The following is a 12,094-nucleotide window of genomic DNA, read 5'->3' as shown; positions in this document are numbered from 1 at the left end:
CTGAGTGATGTACACACACTGTAAAAAATTTTCAAATGTGAATTAGTCTTCAGATTACGTATGGACTTCATGAATTCTAAAAATGAATATAAAAAATTAATGCTTGTGCAGCTCTAACTGTGAAGACCCTAAGCATGGCTAATTATACTGTTAATTCCAAAGGAGTTTGGCTGATACAATAAGAAGCAAAAACCAAGGGCAGATTTGAAGCACCTCTTTCTGGAATAGATGGGTCAGAAGTGACCTGAAAATAGCATTGGGCCATTTAATACCTTATTTAACCTGGCCCTAGGTCAACACCATATTGGGTAAGATCCTGAGATAGGCAGCCAGAGCTGCCTGTTTCAAGTAGCAGGCCACCTGCAATATGCAAATCAGAGTCTTTGACATACATAGGACCCTGATTGCAATTTTGAGGTACAAATGGTCAGTGAGTGGTATAATCAGCAGTCCTTGAAGAGTTCGGTGGAGGCCACTCAGAAAATGGCTGAGGTTTCTGTTTAACTTCCACTTTTGTGGAGTGGTTTTCTTAGGCCGATTAAAAAAAACTGTCCTGCTGCTGGCCCATCTGGCACTAGGGCTGCCAACTCTGGCTGGAGGCATTCTTGGAGGTTTGATCACATGACATCTGACCATGTAATTTATGATCATGTGACATCTGCAAATATTGAGTTGGATTGTGTTCTCCCTCAGGCGTCGGGTTCTGTGTGGGGGGTGGGGGGGCGGTGGGGGAGGGTCCTGAAGATGCCTCCGGGAAAGGGCCGCCATGTACCCCAATGCCGGGAGAGCCTGGCCTGATATTACTGGCGATGGCGAGGCCTCATGGCGGCCCTCCCGCCTCTTGGCGATGTGACCGCCATTTGAAAATTTAAATAAATTAAAATGAATTAATTAATGATACTCACATCACTGCCTGATATCCTGCTGCGATTTTCGGGCCATGGCCAGCACTCCTGCGCTTTCGGATCCCCATCCAGGGAAACAAGGCACCACACTGGTGGGGAGGTGGGAGCAGGTAAGTTTCTCAGTTTGGGGGGGTTAAAGTAACTTCACAGGTGTAGATGATGGTGGGAAGGGTTGGAGTTTAAAGTTTGTGCAGCTTGGGGGTGGGGGAAGGTCAAATGGATAAGGTTTTGGGGGGGGGGAAAAAGGGCAAATAATTAATTTTATTGTTATGGGAGGGGGAGTGGTGGGAGAAGTGCAGAAGGAATGTCTGTATTTCTTTTTATTTACTTTACCTTGAAATAGTTAAATTACCTGGTAAGGCTGAAAGCCCTTCAAAAATGGCAACAGTGCCTGTGCATAGTCAACTGTGGGGCGGCACAGTAGCGCAGTGGTTAGCACTGCAGCCTCACAGCTCCAGCGACCCGGGTTCAATTCTGGGTATGGCCTGTGTGGAGTTTGCAAGTTCTCCCTGTGTCTGTGTGGGTTTCCTCCCACATGCCAAAGACTTGCAGGTTGATAGATTAATTGGCCATTAGCAATTGCCCCTAGTATAGGTAGGTGGTAGGGAAATATAGGGACAGGTGGGGATGTGGTAGGAATATGGAATTAGTGTAGGATTAGTATAAATGGGTGGTTGATGGTCGGCACAGACTCGGTGGGCCGAAGGGCCTGTTTCAGTGCTGTATCTCTAAAACTAAAACTAAAAACTAAAGAAATGAGATGACCAATAAAGGCTGGCATTTAAAATTAGTATAAAATGCAGTCCAGACATGTCAGGCATTTTTATGGCTGTATTTTGGAATGAATTCTCATAAAGCTTTAGGCCCCCAGTTATCACAATACAAATTTGCTAATTTTTACAAGCCTTTTAACATATTAATGAAAATCAACATGAAAATATTACTTGGAGGAGATCATTACTATAACTTCAGACGATAGAATTGGCAAGAGATCAAAACAGAACTACTTATTACTATTGATATTAATGTAGCTGCAGCTTCAGAAGATGGAATATTGAAAACAGAAACTACTGCCATTAACTCCCTTACAGTGTTAGCTCTGATTGTTGGGATAATAATTTAAGCTTTCCTTGCCATTGTACAATATTTCTGAATGTCCTGATAGAGGTAATGAAGAACAATTGCCTTTAAACAATGGTCCAGATACTGCAGCAGTAATGATGGTGAAACTGTTAGCATTCACAGAATTAATGAAACTGACAGCAACTTCTGGAGACCGCACATACGCAGAATAACGTGGAAATCCATAAGTTGCTGTCAGTGATTCTATACCTCTTCACAGGATGTGCACTTGTGACACCCCAAGACTGCAAACAATGAGAAATCAATGAACTAACCAGACCTTCCACTCTTATACACTTTGTCTCGCCGTAAAAATCCTTGGGAAAGTTACACTTCTTGAATGTGGTGTAACTGGGTTTTTAATGGTGTACTAACTTCATAAGTACAGCTAAACACTCACTGCCCCTGAAAAGCTAATTTTATATTTGTGGAGTGCCAAATTTCTCCATAATGATTTAAAAAATCCACATTTAAAAAAAAATGTGTTTTTTCATTCATCTTGATTTTAGCTTCTATCTTAATCCATTTATAATCATTTATTTAGCTATATGAAGAGTGAAATTAAAAGAGAAAGATATTAAGTGCTTTTAACATCCTGGTTTGCTGTGAGTGAGAATGATTCAAAGTGATTGGCTGTTTACCCGCTTGCTGGCATCTCTGCTATTGGCTTCCAAGACAGCCCCTTAACTTGGCGCCAGATTTACCTATTGTCGGGAAAGGGGAAATCCATGCCACAGAGATCACTAGATCTTTATGAGCAGCTTTCTTCGAGGCCAACTGTTGATCGCAAAATTTACTTAGGAGTTTTATCTACTTATTTACCTAGGGGTTTTCGTGGCTTCTAGCCTTCGTGAATCTGGCAAGTTTACTTTGGTGTTGCTACTAGCTGCATAAGATCAAAAACACTGGGAGAGATTTCAGGCCAGTAGAATAGGATCTTCCCTACTCGTACTATGTAACAGTGCCCCCAGGTGGCTATCATCAGTTCTTATTAACCTAGAGGCATCCAGAACAAGAATCAGTGATAAAGTCCTAAGCTTAATTTGCATTGGGAGAGGAAGAGAAACTCCAGCCCTTTATACATGGCGATTACAAAACAACACTTTTTCTTTTAGACCCCTATTATATATCCTTTATTTATTTTTCCCCTTTTGAAAAGGAATTTCTATTTTAGCAACCTTGGGTCAACTCAGGCAATCAACTGCCTGCTCTGCCATTTTTACTGCCTATGATAGCTACTTATTTTCTAAAATCCCCAATTCCTTTCCTTTTCTCCATATCTGTTAATACCCTTGCTCCCCAGTTGTCTATGTTCTAATAAATATCTCAACAGACATAATTTTATATGTTTTGGAGCAGCACATTTCACATTCTCACAACACTGTGTGAAGAAATATTTGTATGGATTTCTCTTAACTGGCTCATTGTGAATTTTAAGATTATGTTGTTTAAGATTAGCTCTGAAGTACTATTCTGGCCAGAAAAAGGTCAGCATTCAAAGTCTAGTAAGGGAAACAATCTACTCATATTTCACATACCAATCATAAGTCATACCACATTTGTGTCTCTCTTTTACGAAGTTAAACAGGCATTCCTGAACCAAGGAAAAACTACCCCCATTGTATTAGTGTAAAATATAAAATTTACTTCATATTGAACACTATGGATGGCACTGAAGCTGATGTTCTGTGGGTGGGAGATAAACCTCAGGTAGAAAATGATGATCATGACAGTTGCTATGCGGACCATAAGCATGACTTAGATGACAATGACTTGCTTTTCTCAGTGAATCTGATGATGATTCTGAATTTAAGAGTTTCTAACAGTATTGTTAATTTAACGTTTCAGCATTAATGTCATTTGTTCGGATTGTCTGTAGTTATTATACTGCTTTAATCCAGTACCATGCTTCAGGGTAACTTAGTAAAGGTTAGCTCCCCATTCCTGAATCACTAGCACATGGTTTTCATTTTAGTATCCAAGTAGAATGTGCTTTAGGACAATTTTTTTGAGGGAAAAATAATGTGCAATCTATTGAATGATTCATGAGTTGTGCCTGCCTCAAATGTCCAACAGAAAGAGTGAATACTCTTCTTCAATAGCCAGTGACATTCTCATCTCCTTGCAAGCTTTGGATACTTTCATCCTGAAATGTGTGACGCTGCCTTTAAGAGAAAGATTGCAATGACCCGATTTAGAATCACAGAATTATTACAGTGCAGAAGGTGGCCATTCGGCCCATCGTGTCCACACTGGCTCTCTGAAAGAGCATCTCCCTCAGTCCCATTCCCCTGCCTTCTCCCCAATAACCCTGCACATTCTTCCTTTTCATATAACTGTCTAATTCCCTTTTGAATGCTTCAATTGAACCTGCCTCCACCATATTCTCAGGCAGCACATTCCAGACCTTAACCACTCACTGCGTGAAAAAGCTTTTCCTCATGTCACTTTTGCTTCTCTTACCAAATACTTTAAATCTGTGCCCTCTCATTCTCGATCCTTTCACGAGTGGGAACAGTTTCTCTCTATCTACTCTGTCCAGAACCCTCACGATTTTGAATATCTCTATCAAATCACCTCTCAGCCTTCTCTTCTCCAAGGAAAACAGTCCTAACGTCTCCAATCCATCTTTATAACTGAAATTCCTCATCCCTGGAACCATTCTCATGAATCTCTTCTGTACTCTCTCCAATGCCCTCACGTCTTTCCTCAAGTGCAGCATCTAGAATTGGACGCAATACTCCAGCTGAGGCCGATCTAGTGTCTTGTACAAGTTTAACATAACTTCCTTGCTCTTGTACTCTATGCCTCTAATAATAAAGCTGAGGATACTGTATGCTTTATTAACTGCACTCTCAACCTGTCCTGCCACCTATAATGACTTAAAGACTGGGGGCGAACAGATGCTGTTGCAAAGTCACTCCATTCTTTACCAGGAAAAGGCTATGACTTATAGGAATCTAAAGATTATATAGATATGAGATTTGCAAGATTGATTCATACCAGTAAAACTCAGCTGGCAAGTCATATGATTGCAGGGTTATAGGCATACCAACACTATGAGGGCTGTTTAATGTATCTGAGTAGCAACTTGTTTTCTTTTACAATTTATAACACTGGGGACATTGCTCCTACTGCCCACATTGTGGGTTAAGATAGAAGGTACAGTCCAAGCATAAATAGTGGGTCTTAAGATGATTAATCCTCAGAGATAGAATATGTTGTGCTTAGGGAATGGCCGGTTATACCTGGAGAGTTTATTGATCTCTGGTTGCAATTTTTAATTGTGTGTGGTATCCTGTTCATTGGTTTCAAATTCTTTTAGGATACATTCACACTGCTTTTCATCATTGCAAAGTGGTTTCTGCTTTACAGCAATGTTAAAGTTGCAGAATAAATCTGCAGTCAGGTACTGACCTGATCTTGAAGAGAAATGATGTGAAGCCCTGAAAGTGGAAAACCTCACACCAATTGAGTTTGTTAATAAGTGCTCAGTGAGTTCCTTTGACATCCTGAGGTTTCTTATGAATCACTTTAAAGTATTTAAATATTTAATACTGGGAGAGGAATTGTGCGTACAACACTATGCAGATCTCTCTGGTCAGCAGAATTTCAATCGGAATCAGGCAAAATAAAGGAGTACTGCCTGACCGGGCACCAATACTGCAACTATCAATCTCAGACCAGCTGCTTCAATGTAAACACACCATTTGCATATAAGCAGCCAGTAATCCTGAAGGCTGGTATATAAGCATGTGTACCAATAAACTCTTGGGTATTTAAGCAATATACACAGACACACTTCTCTGTAATTCCACTGGTGCTAGGAAGCACTTCTGCATTCTGAACAGTAAATGAACCTCACATACTAGACAGATGGGAATGCAGATAGAATGAACAACTATTTACAAGAAAATAAATATATAGTCAGCAGAAGTGATAATTATTCCTTAATGTTTGAATCCCGCTTACCTTTGGCAGTTATTACAGAGGAACGTGAGTAACACCAGTAGTAGGAAGGCTCCCCCGGCCACTAAAAAACCAGAGAGTAGGAGCTGAGGTTGGCTGTCCTGTGTAAATCCTGTCTCTTTTTTGAACATGTGCAGAGGGGGAGGAGCCATAATCTTCCCTTAGTTGTACTTTTATGACTGTGAAACAACAAAACAAAGTGTCACAAGATTGCCAAGTAGCCATATTTTACCACTATCACAAGTATATTATCAAATGACCTATATGCTTTATTGCCATTCCGAGTCACAGATTAAGCACTATTTGAAATGCTAGGTGGTATCATATCAAAATTACAGATTTATTAATGTTTTCATCCCCAACATCTTTATCGCTTTGTAGTGTTTAATCAAACTCAAAATTTGTTGGATAATTAACTCTATTGAGTTATTCTGGTATCTATTTCAACTCCATGCCACACTGCCCCCACCCCAGCAGAAATCAGGCAGGAGGGACCAAGTAAAATGGAGTGTGGCCTTACCCACTCCTTTTCCTGCCCCAATCTGCCTAGCTGCAAACTTAAATTGCAGGCGGCAAGTACATCCGCTCCACTTTGGCAGGGTCCACTTTAAATATGCAGATCGAGCGCCAATGATATTATCGGTATTTGATCTGTCAAATGAGTGAGGTCTGAGTGGGGGAACAGTGGTGACTTTCCTGCAAGGTAAAATCAGCCAGGGCCAGAAGAGACCCAGTAAAGTAAGTTGAATTTATTTTTTAGTTTCCTTGTGAGCCAGGAGGAGCATTTACTAGGGTTTCTCTTCCCATTGCACTTATCCTGTGCTGGGAACTGTTCCTCATGGCTTCCTATGGCAGCCACCTGTCACTTGATTTTAATTGCTAGGCAGCCGCTTTGTGCTAACTTCCTGGCTGGATGTTAATGAGACTCAACTGTTAAAATTAACTCAGCCTTCTTGCTTCCATGGGCAACCACTCGCATTACCACTTTCCTGCCCAGGAGTTTAAATAAGGCCCAGATGTACTGACAGTTTTGTTTGGTACTAGGTGCCCCTTAATCCTTGCAGCTCCTCATGCGTGCAAAATGTAAACATAAGGTGCGATTTTAACCCTGTCTGCCTGGTGGAAACCCAGTGGAAAAAATCTTCTCAGAGACTTAAGCGTCAAAGTCCTCCTCCCTTCTTCCAGTTTTCAATTTTGACCTGGGCTATTCAGCAGGCAGAAAAGGACACCTGCCGGAAACCTCAAATATACAGATTAGGCTCCAATAACATAATTGGGGCCCAACCACTATTTTAACCAGTGGCCTGAGTGGGTAAGCTGTTGTGGCTTTCCCACCAGGTGAAGCTAGCGGGAAGAATCTAGGCCTGAAGAGTTTTTTGAAAAACTTATGACTTTTTTTCTGGATCCAGGAGGAGAAGGAGTGCTTTTTCAGACACCACAAGAAATGCTTAGCCTTCCATACCTTCCAACCGCTTCCTGATTGCAAGGCCTTCCTGAACCCACCACTACATGATTTAACTGAGTGCCGGGGACCATTTTGCATTGGTGGCTGTTGGCAGCTTCCTGCCATCTGAAATCTTGCTCCTGCCTGGCAGTTCCCACCAGTTTGATGTGGACTACAGTCGGGGGGTATGCAGATGAAGCCTGGGAGTTAAAATTTCCCGGGCTTCACGCTACTGAGGCCAGGGTAGTTTTCTGCTTGCCTTGTCCCTAGCCTGCCTGATTGCTGGCCCAAGTTAAAATTGGAGTTATAGACTTGTTAGCTTGGCTAATAACATAGGCATGACACAATTTAATTTCACACTTCACACTGAAAGTATGATACTTATTCTGAATAAGGTCGATGAATGTCAGTGCGTGGTGGCTCTCATCTAGTTTCTCTTTTCTTCCTTTTTTCCACCCACTGATTCTTACTCTCCATCTTTTTATCTGTATTGTTCTATTTACTTTTCCTTATTTACTGTTCTCCTCATTTACCTAACTCTTTCAATTTATATTGGTTTGAGATTTTGCATACTGTTTTTTCTTTATTTTAATAAGTCACTATTTTTCCTGTCATCTCTTTCTTAGTTTGTGAGGTTATTAATTTGCCCTTTCATTATCACCCCACGCCATGCGTCATCTGTGGCTGTATGAGTGGGTTCCTTGAGCGTATATGAAAATGACCTGTGTCAGAACTACTTCCTTCACTCCTTAAGGAGTACCTGCCTTGTATTCAACGTCTCTGCCCTTTTTCTTCTCTCTCTACTCATTCTGTGTCTGCGCCATGGTTCTATCTAGCTTCATCTGCTCCTTGCAATATCTAGGCCTGGAATCTGAGCATGACACAAACAGAATGTAGCTGGCACTTCTCCTACTGCTGCTACAGTACTTTTATATTTTTCAAAGACTGAGGGTAAGACTCCACCCATTTTCTCCCTCTGAAATGTACTAACTGTGGTTTACTCACAGGCAGATGGCCTGCTAACACCTGCCACAAATTATACAGCAGTGACACCTGGATGACTGTCCTTAACAGCCCTCTCTCACCCCAGTCTGGCTTAACAAAAGAGATATATTTTCAAGTAAACTTCTTAAATACACAAAGTGATAGTCAAACAAGTGGATCCCTGGTTCTTCCCTTATGATAGGGCAGGCTTACACAGATAGAATCATCAGCAAGAAATGATCAATTTTCTTTGATTGTTCAGTTGTGATTTTTTATCGTTTTATGAATAGGATACATATTTGAGTGATAGTTGGAGGTGCGTTGGACATGCAGTAGCAATACTCATCATATATTACTACTAGCAAGTCTCCTGTAGTGCTGCTAACGTCGAGTTACGGGACGCTGTTTTATAGCACTTGGAATATTATGCCCTTTAACACGCAATGTATTATCCGGGCCACTGATTTACAGTGACCAAGGGCTAAATTTTACACCCCCCCCCGAAGAGCAGGATGGTGGCTGCGGGGTGGCATAAAATGGAACAGGAGGCTCCATGGGCCCTTCCTCACCCACTCCCGCCTCTGCCGCCACTTTACGCAGGGCGGCGGCGGCGAGAAACGGCCCGCCCACCCCAGACCAAAGTCTTTAAGTGGCCAGTTAACGGCCACTTAAGGGCCGTCGCCCACCTCCACGCAGATTTTACTGGTGGCAAGCAGGGGGCCCTCATGATCGGGTACCCTGTGCCCGATGGAGGGCCATTCCCATTGCCCCAACCACCCCCAACACGCCCCCTAATCCCCCAATCGACCACCCTTGTCTTGCCGGGGCCCGACCGATTATCTCCGGCGAGACAAGGGTGGGAAAGGCTTGCATTTATGCAGTCCTTTACCATGTCTGTCCGAAACCTCTCAAAGCGCTTCACATACATTTATTTATTTAGAAGCGCAGTTACTGTTGTTAAGTAGCTATCTACTGTTCCGATTTTATAATACTAGAGATGTCTGAGTGCTAAGGAGCTGTAGCAAAATCTCAGCATTCAGAATAGTTTGCAAATTTCTGAAATTACACTTGTACTAAAGCTTTGTGAGAAAGTTGAGACAATAGTTATTCTAATATGTGATAAATGCAAACACGACTGAGCACAGAGGCATTCAATCTGTTGTCTTTATGTACCTTGCACAGATATATAACATTCGAGCTTAAGGGCCACATACAAAGTTTAAATCCATGTTTCTTTCAATTTGCATATTAAATCCTCCATTGCCCAAGCTAACAGATTCCTAATGTCCAGATTTAGGATTTATCTACCAATGAAATAACAGTGCTAAAAATATCCCCTTTTAAACTCCTAGTGCACAAAATTCAAATAGGACAAACAAACACATAAAGATTATATAAACACAAATAGAGCTTCGATGACCAGCTTGCCAGGGCCCAGAGACCACATGTGGACACTTCTCGTTGAGCAGATTAACTCAATGCTAGTGTCAGATTTGAAGGTCATTGCTTGTCTTTTTGAAAGTTCCAGACTATCTCTTGTCGAACAGCTTCAAAATCACAGGAAGTTAATCTGATCTCAGACAAGATTAGACAGGATTTTGCTGTTCAAATAAATGTTTACTAAAGTAAGTGAATCCCGTAATGATGGATTAAATGTGTGTTATCAAAAGCTTACTGTGGCTCTGACTTCTATAAAGAGGTTCACAATTAATAAATTCCTGACAGAACAACAATATGAGGTACACTGATCATATCAACCTAATAAATCTACTACATTATGCCATTATTATAACAAAATAGCATGTAAGAAAATGAAGTGGTTTTCCCAGAATCCTAATAAATCCTAGAATAAACACACTTTATTCGACTTGGTGTATAGTTCACAGTTTACAGGAGAAATCCACAAAATTGCTAGTAGAGTCTAGGTATTAAGATAAACTTTCAGACACTATAATCCCTGGCCACAAGCCAACACGAAGCTGTCTAACTGCATAAGGTCAGCAGTCCAGTGAAGCAGAACAGCACAGCAGTAGGAGATCATATTGATTTAAGGAAACCAACTGAACAGATGAAATGCTGATTGAATGATGGGGTTCAGAGTGCACATGTTACCTCGACAGCTCCAAAGATAACCATTGCCATTTTAGAGTCATAGAAATTACAGCACTGAAGTTGACTATCCAGCTAATCATGCCAATACCAGTGGCAACTCTTCAATTTGAACTACCTACTCTCATCCTAATTCCATGCCCTTTACCTGTACCATTTTGTATCTTTCCTTTACAAGAACTCATTCAAATCCCTTGCAAGGGGCTTCAGCATTCCCTAACCTCCCCAACTTCATTCTTCAAGTGATAATCCCAAGTCTATGGCTAAAGATCATTCTGGAAACTGATCTTATTTAAAAGGAATAACATTGCACAAGCTTTCAAGAGCATAAGCTTTGCCAGACACTGATAAAAAGTAATGTAGCCCATGACAATATTTCTCAGAAGAGCAGGGGAGTTATTCCTGGTGCCCTGGCCAATATTTATCCCTCAGTCAACATCACAAAAACAGATTACCAGGTCATTATCACATTGTTGTTTGTGGGAGCTTGCTGTGCACAAATTGGTAGCCACATTTCCTACATCACAATAGTGGCTACACTTCAAAAGTACTTCATTGGCTGCAAAACACTTTAGGACATCCTGTGGTCATAAACGGCACAATATAACTGAAAGTCTTTCTTTTCTCCAGGATTTTGCCAAGAAGAAAAATATAATGTTTAAAACAATGCTTACTGTGTGACTCCTGAAAGTAATTACTAAAGAGTTTCAGTTTGTGTTTGTGTGTATAATTGGTCCTTCACATTCTAAATATGGGAACATACTGTAGACAAAACAAAACAAGAACTGACAATGCTGGAAATCTTTTTGTCTTTTTGGGCCTCCTTATCTCGAGAGACAATGGATACGCGCCTGGAGGTGGTCAGTGGTTTGTGAAGCAGCGCCTGGAGTGGCTATAAAGGCCAATTCTAGAGTGACAGGCTCTTCCACAGGTGCTGCAGAGAAATTTGTTTGTTGGGGCTGTTGCACAGTTGGCTCTCCCCTTGCGCCTCTGTCTTTTTTCCTGCCAACTACTAAGTCTCTTCGACTCGCCACAATTTAGCCCTGTCTTTATGGCTGCCCGCCAGCTCTGGCGAATGCTGGCAACTGACTCCCACGACTTGTGATCAATGTCACACGATTTCATGTCGCGTTTGCAGACGTCTTTATAACGGAGACATGGACGGCCGATGGGTCTGATACCAGTGGCGAGCTCGCTGTACAATGTGTCTTTGGGGATCCTGCCATCTTCCATGCGGCTCACATGGCCAAGCCATCTCAAGCGCCGCTGACTCAGTAGTGTGTATAAGCTGGGGATGTTGGCCGCTTCAAGGACTTCTGTGTTGGAGATATAGTCCTGCCACCTGATGCCAAGTATTCTCCGAAGGCAGCGAAGATGGAATGAATTGAGACGTCGCTCTTGGCTGGCATACGTTGTCCAGGCCTCGCTGCCGTAGAGCAAGGTACTGAGGACACAGGCCTGATACACTCGGACTTTTGTGTTCCGTGTCAGTGCGCCATTTTCCCACACTCTCTTGGCCAGTCTGAACATAGCAGTGGAAGCCTTACCCATGCGCTTGTTG

At 41.9% G+C, this 12,094-nt stretch overlaps 1 protein-coding gene across 2 annotated transcripts in view; it reads right to left on the bottom strand.

Annotated features, from left to right (window-relative positions):
* The window catches only part of LOC137378167 (phosphoprotein associated with glycosphingolipid-enriched microdomains 1-like), a 105,626-nt gene that overhangs the window by 64,980 nt on the left and 28,552 nt on the right, over positions 1 to 12,094 (bottom strand). For both annotated transcript variants that reach the window (XM_068048313.1, XM_068048312.1), the window contains exon 2: positions 6,000 to 6,175. In XM_068048313.1, the coding sequence (XP_067904414.1) occupies positions 6,000 to 6,148 (149 nt within the window). In that variant the 5' untranslated portion in view covers positions 6,149 to 6,175. The remainder of the gene's footprint in view (positions 1 to 5,999; positions 6,176 to 12,094) is intronic.

Source organism: Heterodontus francisci, chromosome 16, assembly GCF_036365525.1.
Source record: "Heterodontus francisci isolate sHetFra1 chromosome 16, sHetFra1.hap1, whole genome shotgun sequence".
NCBI classification, from domain to species: domain Eukaryota; kingdom Metazoa; phylum Chordata; class Chondrichthyes; order Heterodontiformes; family Heterodontidae; genus Heterodontus; species Heterodontus francisci.
This window is presented reverse-complemented; position numbering and strand designations above follow the sequence as displayed.